Raw genomic sequence first — 15,770 nt, forward strand, 5'->3', positions numbered from 1 at the left:
AGTGAAAATACAGTGCTTAATGCACACAGAGGGAGTGTACAACCACCACTGAGCTTCCACCATACTGTTACCACAATCTCTCTGAGTAATCCTTCCTGCATACCATTTATCTCTGGCTTTATCTCAAGTCTCCCCACTCCCAGAAGTGCAGATGGAGCAGTCTGCCTGGCTGATTGTCTCCTGATGATGCTACACAGGATCCTGTTCCAAAGTCACATCTAACACAGTGGAAAGTACCAGCTGCTGATTGCATTATTGTAACACACATAGCAACAAATATGCTATCCAGCACTGTCTCAAACCAGTGAGAACCTACAAGATTACATCTGATATCCTTAAAGTCCGCTCATGAGTCTGTTAAAAACTGCCCTTGAGCATTGGGAATAGCTTAGCAGTCAGCACTTGTGTTCTGAATGGAGGCAAGGTGAAACTTCACAAAAATGTGTTGTTTACAAGCCCAGTGTCACTGTGGCAAAACAACTATTACTGTAAACATGCCAGTGTCCAAAGGAACTCAGCTCAGGAACAGATGGAACAGAATTGGTCCTTAGCTGTGTTTTTCATGCCAGCATTGAGAAGTACCCCTGGACTGCAGTCATTTGGGATGAGCTATGTTATATAGCAGAAGTCTATGTCTAAGTAGTTATATAGGCTCCCTTTATAGTCAGTGAGGAGTAACAGGCATTGGTAATGCAGGGTTCTGCTCATCCTGAAGTCGTCATCCAAAATATTACCAGATTAATCCAGATTACCAGATTGCTACTTGGAATTGTTTGTTTGTTGGTGTGCAGGGATATTAATGTGAATGCAGAGTTGCACCACAGACAGCTGAAGCCAAGAGACATATGTCTTGCCCCCAAATTTTGAGTCAGAGATGAAAAATGGAGGCATGAGGTGGTGTTTTCATGTTCATAGGATAAAGATCTTCCATATCTCCTATAGCTGTTGTCCCAAGGTCTGTCTTGCTCACCTGCAATGAATCCCTCTAGTTCACATGCCAGCCCTCATCTTAAACAGATGTTGCTGTGCCACCTTGCTGTGATGCTCATCACATAGAAGTGAAGTAAAGAGAAGTGTGTCGCCAGCCTCCTGCACATTCCCTAGTCCCACATCCCACATCTCCCTGGGACCCCTCTCCAGAGGGCCTCACAATAATTCCTGAACCAGACAGGAACATCAGTGGAATTTGCCATGGAGGGGTTTCTCAGGGAAGAGAAGGGAGTAAAGCTCCAAGGCCCAACATGGACCTGCTTGGACCAGTGTACCAGGCTGCATCAGTCTAGCAGTTTTGTTAGAGGTAGAGAAACCTGGCCAGACCTGAAGAAATCAGTTGTGAGCAGTGTTTTTTCTGCCCCACACCACAGGCTCAGCTGGAAATGGTATGGGGATGTCTCCTGATAGAGGCAAACCCAGTCCTCTGAAGAGAAAGACTCTTGAAAGTTTTTACCATCATATGCTGCTTAATGAGTCAAAATTGATTATTCCCTTCATTATTAACCCTGTGAGGATAAGGTGGAACAGTGGCAGATTGTCCTTTGACTTGAGAGTTTGCCAAGAGATGATGAGAGTTTTGGGCTCTGTTAGATGATTATTTTATTCCCAGCTGTATGTACACCATGAAACTGTGCCAGCAGATAGAAGCAAGGAACCTGGAAGAGGTTTTTGGTCTTTTGGGGGTTTCTTGTGGTGGTTTGTTTTTGTTTTTGTTTTTGTTTTTTTTTAAGAAAAAAATTTGGTAATTTTGGGCTTCACAGCTATCAGTTTACAACCTGTCTGTGGGCAGTCTATGAGTGACAAAATCTACTGACAGCAAACAGTGTCGCTGCTGCAGTCAGCTTGAGGAAATGGGCTCCTTGGGGTCAGTACAATCAACCGATGCAAAATGAGATAACCTAGTTTTGAGACTGTTGAATCTGTAAAAGAAAATAAGAAGAGTTGGGAGAGGAAGAAAGCAAAACAAACCCACAAAACTCCTAATCTCATGTCAGGTTTGAAAAAAAAAAAAAGAAAAAGGTGGTTCATAATCCCATTTTATTAAAAGCCACATATAGGTTGTGTTCAGGTTTTCAATCTGATGAAGGCACAAGCTGGGCGTAGGGAAGAATCCCTGAGCATTTCCAGCAGAAGCAATCTGATGAGGGTTTTGTTTGAAGAGATATGGGGCTATTGCAAATTCCTGTCCAGTGCTCTGTCATAGTGCCATATGTGATAGACTTCTCTGACAGCACAGGAGCCTGCCACTGGTACTGATGCCTTTGTGATCTATTGCAGTCTGTCTCTCATTATTATTTTTTTTTTAGTCCTGTATGTTAAAAGAATATATTCTTCTTATTAGTAGTAGCTTGTTTAACAAAAGCTGCGAAGAATCTGAGAGTTCCTCTTATAAATGTCTAAAATTGGTGGGCTTTTCTTCAAAATAGCTGGAAAGGAAAGAAGTACAGTCAAATGTATGGTGCAGCACACTTCTAACACACAGCTACACACTGTGCTGCTGCTTCTGTTTGCTGGGAAGGAGATAATGCTGTCTCCTCTGTGCATGATTTTCTTTGAAACCCACTACACAACGTTTAACAGAAGGCGTTAGTATAATCTGTGTTTTGCATAAGGGATGTCATCACATTCAGCAGCAACAAAGTTCCTTTGAAAAAATAAGAGGGAGGAGGATTTTTTTTTTTTTTCTTTTTTTTTTTCTTGAAGTAGCTTAGTAGCTGAACAGGGCAAAAACTATCATAAAATGACTGCAGCATTCTCAGAAATGTCCTTAGTGCTGTTTGCATTTACTCGTAAGTGTCTGCACTGGCGTTTACATCCTTGCTGTTCCTTAAAGCAACATTGTAGGCGGTAGGAACAGCAGCAGTCGCTTGGCTGGGTTCCCATCCCTTGGGAAGCCCCAGATACTGTTATGTCAGTAGGTTTCCCCAGTGCTTTGTGGAGGCTTACACAAAAAGCAGACTCAGAGAGTGCATTTCTCTCTCCATCCCCAACTCACTTGTTGGACAGACTTTGATTTTTTGTACTTCAAACCCCAATTCCAAATTAACCCAGGGTGCTGCTTCTAGTTAACTCCCTGAAATTAATTAGGGTTGGAGGTTTGTCCGTGACACTTATTTTTCTCACAATCTCAGAACAAATGTGAATCTTGCTTTTAATAATTCTCAATTGCCTTTTTTTGTTTGGTTTTTTCCCTTTTTAGAAAAACAGCTGACTGCTAGCAACTGCTTAGGAATATTAGCCATGGCTGAAGCCATGCAGTGCACTGAACTATACAACATGGCCAAAGCTTATGCCCTGCAAATTTTCCCAGAGGTGGCAAACCAAGAAGAGATCCTTAATATCTCAAAAGATGACTTCATTTCCTACATGTCCAATGACAGCCTGAACACCAAAGCAGAGGAGCTAGTGTATGAAACAGTGATAAAGTGGATTAAGAAGGACGCCGCAATCAGAGCTCAGGTAAAAATAATCTCAGCAGCCTCACTCTGCTCCCTTTCCATGAATGCCTCTTTTAGAATAGAAACCATCTCCATGCAATTTTAAACATACGGGTGTGTGGGAGATGCGATGGGCAGTTCAGATAAAAAAAAGACAAAAGGAATGCAGGCTATGCACAAAATGTATGTAATTTCAAAATCTGATCCCTGTATCTGATCATTTAGAATGAAAATCTCATTTGTGACATGCACAGTACAAAGCTGGGGTCTCCAGTTGTTGACTGCAGGCTCCGTCAGAGATAAATTGGGAAGAATTACAGTTGTGTGAGATGCTGCTTTAAGGGGATGCATTTTAGTAATAGCAGGAAATAAAAAATCTGTCAGAAAATGTGTATTTCTTTTGATGCCACATACTGAATGATATAACTCCAGTTCATAAAATAAAGATTCTGTATCTTTATTGGCTGCTTAGATAATGCCTTGGGTTTTATATATTTATTCAAGTTAGCCTTTCCTCAACCGTATGAGCTATGCAGTCTGCTCTTGCCTAAAGAAACTGAGTCTGTAACTTTGCCTGGCACTGTCTCCAGATAAGCTGGAAGCAATGACTGTTTGGAGGCTGCTGATTGTCCTTGGGACCAGAAGTCATCCCTGGTGATACCTAAAAACCTGCTACTTGCCTTGAGTCAACTCTGTGGTCTGAACCCCAAACCTCTCCATTTGGAGGCCAGTTCTCTGCACAGATCCCATAAGGAGAAAGTTGTTTTCCTCTGTCCCCTTCTTTGGAGGCCAGTTGTTTCTGTTGACCACCAGTCACAGTTTGGGCTGTTTTAAGGTGGACAGTTGCTTATGGACCAGACTGGATCTCAGGGAGACACTTGGCAACGTTGCTGATGCCATCCCACATCATGACAGTCTGTACCTTCTTGACTGAAATGTAAATTCAAGCACCTAAACATGCAGTGGGGTGTTAAATGCATCATTGGATATGATCCAGAGCAGCTACACATCCACACCTTGCCTCCAAAGTAGGAGAAATAGGAATTCCTGCTCTCCCCAGGCTGCTGGATAAGGGCATTAAAGAGAGTGGGGTACTGCATGCCAGGCCAAGCCTTGCTGCCTGTGCTGCTCCACCAGTTGAGCCCCTGGTCCCTGCCAGACCCTGCAGTCCCCAAGGCCTTGCTCCTGCCCTGTGTGCCCAGGAGATGTGGCTCAGCAGGACAAGCCTGGGGACCACCCCGCGTTCTGACCACCTCCTCCATGTGCCAGCAGTGCCACCTGGCATTGCCCAGTGTTATTATTGCCTAAAACATTCACGCAGTATCATGGATTTACTGAAGTGCACCCCTTTTTGGCTCTCACTGGCCTTGAAAAACACAGTTTCACTGAGTCTTTCCCTGAGTGCTTGAAATTTGATGTCTCTGTGCCACTCTGAACTTAGCACCACCTCGGGAACTATTCCCAGGGGCTGGAGTTCAGGAACCCTGTGCCAGGAGCCTGCTTGCCTGGTGCCAGCAGAAGGTGTCACTCACCAGACGGTCTCAAAACAGATTTTAAATATTTCCTTCTGCATGCTGCTGAGGCAATGCTGGGAATTTTTTTTTTTTAAGTGGTGGTCTTTCTTGCTGCCACCACCACCATCCCCACCTCTCTTCCTTCCATGTTGCAGTTGAGGTGCTTTTCTGGGTTTTTTTATTCCCAAGTTTCCTTCCCCTCTGTCCTGGTTCTGCAGTGCTTTTGTAGTTTATGATGGCAGTTTTATTTGCTTCTCCAGATTTCTCTGTGGTGCTTTGGTTTCATGCATTACTTTACAGGAGCTTTTAATTTTTAATTTGTGTTTATCCAGAGATAAGGGTTTTGAATAAGTTACTATTAAAGATAGCAAGAAGAAACTATTTTCCTGCCCAATTCTACCACTAAGCTAGTTTATTTAAATAGTGGCTCTCACTTTTCTTAGTACTCTGTGCACTGCTTGATCTATTATAAAGCTCTCAGTTAAATAGGTACTTATTTTTTAAAAGTAGGAGCTCACACTTGCAATGAAAAGTACCATCTTTACCATAATGAGTCTACATTTTCAGAGCCTGGGAACAAGTAGCTTCCATGGTGGATAGGAAGGAAGATAGACCTAAATAATCTTATTTCTAATGAAGATGATGATGAGTAAGAATTTGTGTATGGTGTGCAGCACGGCCCACCATGCCAAGAGCTGCCCAAGCTCCTGTGAGATGCATAGGCTGCTCAGAGCTTTGGAGAACTGGGCAGCTGTGGCAACACTGAACACAGGATGAACCTTCCTGCAGGAGCTGTGCATGGATATTTTTATTTTATTCAGAGTTTGGAGATAGGTTCTGTGAGCTGCCTTTAGACTCTTTGGGGTGGAGGACACCAGGACTGTTGGGGTCTCTTGGGAGAGTTGATGGATGCCGTGAATTGCAGCAGTCCCATCACTCCAGCTCTACTGCACTCCTCAGGTGACCCGGTCTGGTTTTATTTCTCTCTCCCAGAGGCAGTGCTGGCAGTTAAATCCTTCAGGGCATGGATTTCCAGAGCCCCCACTTTGTTCATGGTCTCCCCATCTCCTTTTACCTTGACAGTTCAGGCTCTACTGTCATGTTATTATTTTCAATAGCTCCAATGGCAGGTGACTAAAATGCCTCTTTGGCAGCTTCTTCCAAGTCCTGCATTGGTGATTCTCCCAAAGGTGGAGGTCTGGCACAAACAGGGAAAGGTCTGTGCTCTTCATCTCACCTTCATGTCCGTCTTCGCTGGCAAAGCCTGGCAGGGGCTCTCTCAGCAGAGACATCCCCAAAGAGGAGTTTCTCTCTGAATCAGCACCCTCTGCCCCCAGGGCAGCTGCAGCTCTCCAGAACTCCTTGTGCTGTAATGGCTTTGTGTCATTCTGCAGTGCCTGAGGACAGTAAATCTCACCCCTTGTGTTCCCCTACTGCAGCCTCATGCCGTGCTCTTACAGCAACTTACCCCTCACTGCCTCCCCTCCTGCCCAATCCCCTGCTGAAAGCTTCTGGGAAGGAGATTTTCAACAGATCCTCCTGTTCCCCTGGAAGGGTGTTGTTTGCTGTCTACCTGCTCTTCTCTGCCTTTCTAAAAGCTTTTCTTCGGGTGTCTGACTGTTTCTGCTTTTGTTAATTCTTTCCCCACCAGGCTGGAGGGCAGTGACAGGGAAGGAAGCAGGATTTTCTTGGAAGGCAAGTTGAAAAGCTGCACTCTGGCTGATGTTTAATTGTGCACATTGTGCTCATATGAGCAGTGCTCATAAAAGTGCTCTGTGGCATTACAAAAGACAGCACCTGAGCCTTGTTACAAAGAGAGAACAGCAGTGCTTTAAGGGTTGCTGATCATCTGCATAAGACAAAGAGGCAGTTCGGAGAGTGACATGTTAAACCAGGATTTGGTAAATAATTGTATCCCCCTAGTGCATTGGAGCAGTGCTCAGCTCATAGGGTAACGTTTATGAAGCTGGTTTAGTGCTGCTGGTAGTGTAGTTTAAAACTGGTCTGACCAGAAGAAGCAGCCTGTGAGGTGAGGTCAGGACTAGCAGGTAATTTCGCGTGCCCCTGGACACAGAGCACCGGTTGTAGGAGTCCTTCGGATTGCTGTCACTGAGTGCAGAGCCTTCATCTGACTGACACATCTGGGAAGGCTGAATCTACTCTTTTTTTCCTATTTATTTCTCTTCATGACTGATGGACGAGATTGTAGGGTTTATCCTAACAGTTATCCCCTTGATAAGCTCATTACAACTCCAGCAAACTCATGCAAAAAATATATTGTATAATGGAGGCTTTGCTGTCTGAAACCAGCAGTCTCAGCTGCCCAAACAAGGAAAGATTTCTGCCAGGCCCCATGCAGTCTTCACCTGAGCACATCCCCCAGCTCTCTACATGGCCTTGGGCAGGTTGTTTCACCTTTTTGCCCCCATTTCTTACACTATAAGCTGGAGGGAAGTGATGCCTCCCATGAGGGCTGTTGGGAAGATCCAGTGGATAACGAGCCGTACTGTCCACAGATACTGACAGCTGCTAAAGCTGCTCAGAGCTGCAGTCATGCCAGTGTCCACATGGGATGGGAAGGATGGCAAGTTGCTGGATGTGTAGCAATTTGCTACCTGCCCAAAGCATAGACATACCAAAGCTCATTGGAAACATTCCCACTTTCTCTTCCAAGTCCAAAACTATATCTGTTTTCTCTGATATAAAAAAAACCTACTACCATGTTTATTAATGACAGAAAACCTGGGAAAACAAGAGTCCCTGTTGTATGAAGATTCCCTCTCACCCTGAGGAGGGACAAGACATGAGGAGAGAGCAAACATTTCAACAAGTTGCCGAGAGAAGTGCCAGAAGAGGGGCAGATACTGCAGTGATGAATGAAGAGGCTCAGCTGAATGACAGCCGCCTTTTGTTGCACTCTGCAACAATATAATCATGTGCCCTTTTTCCAAACCTTTAAAATCATGGTGTCCAGCAGCAATACAAAATGTCTCCACCATAAAGACATTAACAAGCTTTTTATGAACTTGTGTCCTCAGAGGCAGATTTATCTAAACAGCATCTTCATGGTGTCTGAGAACCAGAGATGCGTAGACAAATTTGAGGTAATTTAGAGAAGAGCAACACAAATGATTAAAAGACTGAAGGAACTGATGTGAGAAAAAAAAGATTAAAAGATGTGAATATGCATGACTTGGCCTAATGACAGCTAAAGAGGGATAAATGTCTACAAGTGTTTGAAGCCCCAAGGAGGGGAGTTGCCTGGAAGGATGCATGGGAATAACAACAGTAAGGACCACTGGGATGAATTTGAGACTTGGCAAATTAGTCTAACAATCAGCAAATTAGTCTAACACTAAGCAAGCACAAAGCCCACCTGTAAGCCCTGTATCTGTCAGTGAGGGTAAGGAAAGTGATGGAGAGAAGGAGAAGAGGATTTATGTCAAAAAAGCTACAAATGCCCATGAGCTATATTTTGGCAGTGACAGAGAGTGGCAGTTCAAAGGCAAGATGCTACAGAGGAGAAAGGGTTGGTGACTGTGAGAGAGCAGATGGAAGATCCCTTATTTCTCAGGCACATTTTAAAGAGCCTCCATGCAGAAGAGCAGTTTGCTTCAGGAAAATGGAGAATCTGACAGGTAACAATGACAATTCCAACTCTGCTCTGTGATGACAAGGAGGTAATGATAGAAGCTGATACCCAATACCAGCATGTACAAATTACTTAGTTCATCATAACAAGAAATTAATTGATCAATCAATATACTCAAGGGCATTAAGTTTCAGAAAAGAGTGTTGGAATAAATATGAAAAAGGATGCTTCCAAGGGAGCCTAAGTGAATTAGGCTCTATACCACTCTATAACAGTTCAATTAGGCTTCTTTGAAAAGCCCACACTACCCTGGTGCTTGGAAATCCATTTGTGGGAAGAGCAGACAAATGCAGAAAGATGCCATAATGAAAGTACAAGAAGCTTCAATTTCTCTGAAAGTGAAAAACGCAAGGGATGAGCGGTAACCCCTGTGATTTCCCGGGGATGGGCTGCTCAAAGAGCTCCAATTTGAATGAAGCTTTTGCAGACACTCAGCTCCCATACAGGCTTACAGAGGGAGAAGAAAAGGCAGCAGCAGGGATGGAATCAGTGCAGGAACATGCCCTTAGGAAGAAACTGCATTAAATAAAAAAGAGGATGCAGGTGGCATTAGCAGTTCCTGAAAATCCCTCTCTACTAAACTTTTACGTTTTTTTAAAGGGATACCCTTGACAGAAAATCTACAGAATTATTTCTCTGAAGTTTTAATTGGTTTGAGGAGCTCCCTTGTCTCTCAGTCTGCTCAGTCTCTTCATTTGTGGCTTTTCCAACACATTTTTCAGTTTTTTACAAAATCTTTCTTCGCTGTTGCTGAAGCAACGGCCTTACAAAGACCCACATCCACAAGCAGCTCCTCACAAGTGCTCCCTTGCCTTGTGCTGCATGTGGCCCCAGAATTCAGGACCAAACTCCAGAAACAAAATTATTTTATATTATAGTCAAGAAGCCTTTTGGAGAGTTATGGCACATGGATTCACGTGCCTGTGTGTTGTAGGGGCGGAGGTATGAGTGGTTCTGTGAAGCACCTGAGAAGCTGCAGCTGTGTTGTTGTTGGCAGTGTGCTTTTGGGGTGCATCTGTTTGCTATGTTTGAATAGGTGAGTGCCCATAAGCAAAAGAAACACCACTTACTGCTGATACCCTGTGGGGGAATTTTGAGGGATTATTTCATAGCAGTTAGTCAGCAAGCCAGAGAATGCATGGTAGGAGTGGGGCTTTTTTTAATCCTTAGTATCAGGCAAATTGCAGGTATGATGGATCAATGATTTATCATCCTGTGCATTTAAAAGCCTTTCTTCATATTCCTGCTGGAAATACCGACCCAAGAGCTGCTTTGCAAACAGCTCGGAGAACAGGACAGCCGCTCACTGGTGACATTACAGTGTTTAGTCAGCTGTGCTGCCATAAAGATGTCACGTTGAAACCTGATTGCAGGAAGACAGAGGGGCTGCTCTTTCCTTCTTGCTGGGCATGAGATTTATGCATGTGGCATCCTGCCACTGAGCCACCAGATGAACACAGTGCCTGCAAACCAGATTTTCTGCCACATGTTTATCTCATGATATTAGGAGGCTGTCGGCTGACATGCTACCAAGCCTTTGGGTTTAATCTGAAGGCAGCATTACAATTCCAAGAAGTCAATGTGGGTGATTAGTAAGTACTCCAAATGCAGCAGAAAGCTTAGTTGGGCTTGGATATGACCTTGGGTGTAGGAATGTACAGGAGTTTACTGGAAACACAGTGTGTCTTTGTAATACCCAGGGGTTAGATATATCAAAGCAAGTCTCCTCATTACCAAGTAGAAGGGCAGCACTGGGAAAATCTAGCCAAAAAAAAGCTTATTTCTGAGAACGGCAAATCAGTGTTCCCCAAACCAGCCAGTTCCCTGTTGGGCCTGCATTTGGAGACTCAGAGCTGGCAATAATTTGAATATCAGGTTGGATAATCTGTGGGGTAAGCCTGGTTTGGGCTGGAGATGGTGATCAGGAGGGACCGCTCATGTCTCCTCTCCAGCATGCCAGTATGCATGGCCAGCACGCCACATCTCCAGTCATCACCATCAGCACAGGTCACTGGGCAGTTTGTTACCTGGCCACAGCCAGGTGTTTGTTAATTAGCATGTCCTGTTCTCATTTAAAGGAGTCTAATGCAGTGGGGAACTGGTTCTGCTTCAGATCTGCCCCGATGGCTTCCTCCATCCAAGGAGGTCCTTGCTGTCACACTGGGACAGTGCACGCCATGAGGCAAGTCTGAACCCAGGGTTCCTATGAGACAACATAAATCTCCTTCAAGGCTCTCAGATGAATTAAATATATTCCTACTTCATAATGTTTTGAAAACTATTGTAATTGTGCATAAAGGGCTGAAACAGCAGTTTATTGGAGCAAAACCCTATCGTAATGTGGGTAATCTACCTTCTATATTTATATTTCTAGCTGAAGCCTGTTTCTTTAGGCAGAAAGTACAAAGGGCCCTTTGTAGGGAGAACAGTAAACTAGAGAGACAGATGAATTATAAGGCATAAGGGAAACATTATTTTGACCTCTTTGGGCATTACTTCAAAAATGTTAAAAATCTTGAGAGCTTTCCAGTGGAGCATTTAAGGAGCAGGAAATATGACTCTGTAGCAGTAGACATACTTCCTTTAAAACCTAACTATATATTGTCGTGGCCCAAGTCCTTGCAGGAGTACTATGAGAGTCCTTTTGGAGAATACTTGTGAGGATTTTACTGGATTAGAGATTTGAGAATAAAAAGATTATTTTTAATGTGATAGTGAAGTGGGATTTGTAACTTAGACTGTGAAGATGCCAGAACAAAGCCCACTTGCAAGCAAGCATTCATAATACTGATGTAATCAGTAGGAGAAGAAATGTCATAAAAAAGTTTAGCAAAGTAAATGTTCTCACTCAAACTACCAGTCAGGAATAAAAAAAGCATTAGAGGCTTTTGTAGTCTCATTTGCTAAAGCACTGGCCTGCCTAATGAGATGGGAGTAACTTGTGTGTGAACAGATTATTAGGGAAAGGCCTGAGAGGGTCAACTTCAAGGTACAGTTGGTCATGTTGATCACATATTCCTCTGAGTCAACACTGACCCAATGGTAACACTTAGGCTTCCTCACAGCATGATCACAACCTTCTGAGCACAGCACCGAGGACAAATGGACACAAAAATTCCCGCCAGAGGGTAGAATTAATCACCCTCCAATTTGGATTGACATGTGGTTGTAGACTTCTTAGTGTGCCATGGTCTGAGGCATGGTCTGGGGAACACACTCCATTTCCCAGGAGCTGATGGCTCACAGCTGTGGCCCAGAAGGGGACATTGATATTCTCTGCTTCCCCTGGTGCTCAATGCATCCTCTCAGCTACCTTGCTCTGGGGACTTTTAAGTGTGTTGACTAAATCTCTCTTAATTATAACATGAGTTTACACATGTCTGGCTGACAAGTAAATATTTGGCTTGTATGAACCCATTTAGGTGTCTGAATCTAGAGCTGAATCTCTCCCCAGAAATGTTTAGGTAATTAGAGAAAGATAAGATCTCTTAAGATTTTTCACTCCCTGTTTTATATGAAACACACTTGTGATTGCAGGCTGGTGGAAGATCCTACTTTCTGTTCAGCCACTGAAATCAGTGAAAAATCACTGAAATATGTGCCTTGAAGCAGGGCAGATAGCATCTCTCAAAAATCTCTGCTCTACAGTCCCCAGTGACTGTCCAAAAAGACTTTGCTCATGTGGCAGCAGTGCCCTGGCTCCTGCAGAGTCACCATGGCCATGCACAGGGTATCTGGCAGCATCACCACACACAGCAAGGAGTTTATGGATGAGGTCTTCTGCTGGTGCAAAACCTGAGCAGCTCCCTTCATCCAACAGGAGCTGTGCTGCGGTTCGCATCACCTGAAAAAACAGTCCTGATGGTGTTCAGAAACTTCCTAGCATTTTAAACAATAAATATTTTGATTTTTGCATAATGGTGTCCATTCTCAAGGAGCTGAGACGTGGTCTCCCATGTTTATGAGTTGGTAATTCCTAATTTTAAGCCCAGAAGGGGTAGTAATATTCTCTCCTTCACTCTGGCATGTGATGCAGGCTGTAGAGTAGTCATAAGTGATTCCCAACAAAGACCTGAGAAATATTTCTACTTGTCCAGCCAGCGCCTGCAGCCAAGCAGGGAGAAGAAAACGTCCCCAGGGTTACAGGCACAAAGCACAGCTCCAGGCACCCAAGGTGGATGAGTTTGGCAGTGTGCCCTGTGCATGTATTCTGCTGCTTTAGTGATAACTGGTAACATCAGTAGGTGACGGAGATGTTTCATAGCTGTGTAAGGCACAACGGAAAGACAAGAGAGAATGGAGAGCAAATAACAGATGGTAAGGAGGTTGAAATGCTTTGTGGTGCTTATTGCAGTCTTAAATGAAAAGGATAATAGTAACAGGATATTTAGTACAATCATAGCTAACAGAGCTGGGAAGTCTTCATAAGGGAGAATCCAAAAGAAAAAGGCTGCTGATTGCCTAAATCACTTGAATATTCTTAAATCAGTGAGGCTAAATGAAATTCACCCTTGACTATAGTGCTTAAAAGAGCTGGTGAGAAAAGAGGTTGCTTTATAAAAGCTTCTCCTGTCTTGTGGAGATGCTGCCATGGTTCATACTCCTCAAATCCCTTGATGAAAAACACTGCAATTCTATGTACCCTTAATGCTCTCAGCACCAAGCCCGAGTCGTGACTGTGTGTGGTCATGCACACACACACACACACACACAGAGCCAGCTTTCTGTAGCTGTTTGAGCGAAGGGAAGAATAAGAGTGAAAAGTGACATCAGTTTTGATATGTGACATCAACTTTCAAGCTGATGAAAGGGAGCAACATGTTCTAATTATTATTCCCCTTCAAAATAAGCCACGAGCTCAGACAAAAGAGGAGAGAAAGGAGGGGGGTAATCCAGGAGAGAAAGAGAATCACGTTTTCTCACTTATCTAATTAAAGCAAGGTGGGTGAGCGAGAGGGAGAGCTCACTGTGCTCAGGGAGCAGTGCTGCCCCATTTATTCAGGGAAAGGTGGGAAATGGAGGCGGTAACTCTACTGGGCCCATGGGAATTGTCCCATTCCTGACAGAAAGGAGCCGTTCTCCCAATGCTAATTCACAGGTAGCTTTGGGACATGGTGGGGCCTGTGGAACCCCATGTCCCCATGTAGTGGCACACCTGTTTGTGCTGGTGTTTGGCACTGCTTTGTGTGGTGGCTGCTTCCAGTGCAGACCAGCCTCAGGAGTGTCAGGGGCAGCTCTGGCTTGTCCTACCGCACCAAGGGAAGGTGCTGGCTCCTCTGTACACTCCATATATTTTCCAACTTTATTTAAACTGCCCTTCAGAGACTCGTACTACTTCCTGAGCAGCCTGTAGTGGGAATTAACCTGCCCTGTGGGATTGTCTCGCTCATCCCCAGCATACCCTCTCTCCGCGTTATTCCCCTGTCCCGATGCCACGTTTCGTCTTGGCTCCCTTGTAAGGTTAAACGCCTCCAACCTTCTTAAAAAAAGCACTTCCTGAAGTCAGAGCTTTGCCACCCACTGCCATATGTCCACTGCTTCCTCTCTTATAAGGTAATGACATTAAGATATCTGCAGCCAAGTGCCTGACGTTTGTGGCTCCAGGGAAGGAGCAGCCGTTGTGCCTCCTAGAAGGCACCTCAGAAATGGATTTCAGCAAGGGAGGCGTGTCTTTTTTTATGTTTTGAGGTTGATGAAGTGATCTGAAGCCCTACTTGGCCCTGTGCCACACTAGAGGTAGTAGTGAGGAGTCAGGAACTTACTGCTCACAGGGGTGTTTTTTCCCAGAAGAGAAGCACTGTCACTTTTTGCATCCCTTTTCCATCACCAAACAACTTTTTTATCCCCAAACAATTGCAGGGTGGCCAGGCTTCAGTTCTTCAGGCTGTACCTAGAATTGCCAGCTCCAGTGTTGAGGAGGGCTGATAAGCAGGGGACTGGGAGTCAGCCTGAGACCCTTCAGCTCCTTGGGGCTCCAGATTTGCAGGCATGTGTGGGACTCAGCTCCCCACAGGTTGTTGCATTTTTGCTTTGACAGAGCTCACAGCAGGCTGATGTGGCTCTCCAGTAGGGGAGCAGTGTGAATTTGGAGGAAACATGCTCTGTTTTCCTTCTAAATTAAGCCTGCTTCTTTGGTTTGGGTGGGGAAGGGGGAAGCCCTGGAAGTGCTCACAGGTGCTGCATCCTCCACCTGCTTGGCCAGCCCATTACCCAGTTCAGGCCATATCCTGCACTCCCATCTCACTATGCCCCTGCTCCATTTCCATCCCTGCTCCTGTTCCTGCTGTGACTTGGCTCTCACGCACTGCAGGGACAGGCACACTGCTGAAAAAGAAAATAAGAGCCAAGTGGCTTCTGGAAGACCAGAGGCAGTGTCCCAGTGTTTCTTGGGACCAGCACGGACCTCAGGAATATTTATTTGCATCCTGGCCTCAATCCCAGTTGGGATCTTTGGATGCTGCCGCTGTATGAACATTTATTGCAACAGATGATTATCTTTTCTTGCTGCTCACCCTTAGTTTGCATCCTGTTTGTGTGCCTTGCCTATGGAGTTCTGTGTTTTCCCATTGCTCTGCTTTTCACTGTATTCTCGTGCACTGTTGTGATATCCCCAACTACATATAAAAAGAATAATCTGGGGATGGACTCCTGCTTTTTCGATTGCAGTTTTCTATCTTGGGGTTTTGTTCTCCTTTAAGCCGTGTTTGGTGACAGACAGCTTCATTTGCTCAGGTGTCCTTTACCCTCTGAGGTTTAATGTATTTGTTTTAGAAGATGAAAACTTAGTCAGTATTTCTATAGCTCCCTCTGGAGTCAGACTTCCCTAAAAGCTAGAGCTACATGATTTCTTCACCAACAAATAAACTCTGCTAATTGAAAGATATTTAGCAATTGGTTGACATCATTCAGGCTTTACCACAGCTGTTGAAATCTACCCTATTTACTTACTTTTGTTTCACATTTATAATGCCAGAAAAGACTTGTTTGGAGGTTTTATTACAGTACAACAACCACACTCACATTTCAAAGTTTATTCAGATAACTCAAATGCTTACTCCATATCTCCACTGCACAAGGTGTTACATTCAACCTGACTTCAGAATGAGCTTTTATTTCCAAAAAATTCCTCCATACAGTGCTGTGTAACAGGAGCTGCCACCTTTTAAAGATTAT

General features: G+C 44.4%; 1 protein-coding gene across 2 annotated transcripts in view; it reads left to right on the forward strand.

The window, feature by feature from the left end:
- The window catches only part of LOC103622804 (kelch-like protein 29), a 71,313-nt gene that overhangs the window by 18,749 nt on the left and 36,794 nt on the right, over positions 1-15,770 (forward strand). For both annotated transcript variants that reach the window (XM_008641808.2, XM_017745037.1), the window contains exon 3: positions 3,194-3,453. In XM_008641808.2, the coding sequence (XP_008640030.1) occupies positions 3,194-3,453 (260 nt within the window). The remainder of the gene's footprint in view (positions 1-3,193; positions 3,454-15,770) is intronic.

This window comes from Corvus brachyrhynchos, unplaced genomic scaffold (genome assembly GCF_000691975.1).
Source record: "Corvus brachyrhynchos isolate BGI_N302 unplaced genomic scaffold, ASM69197v1 scaffold116, whole genome shotgun sequence".
In the NCBI taxonomy this organism is placed as follows: domain Eukaryota; kingdom Metazoa; phylum Chordata; class Aves; order Passeriformes; family Corvidae; genus Corvus; species Corvus brachyrhynchos.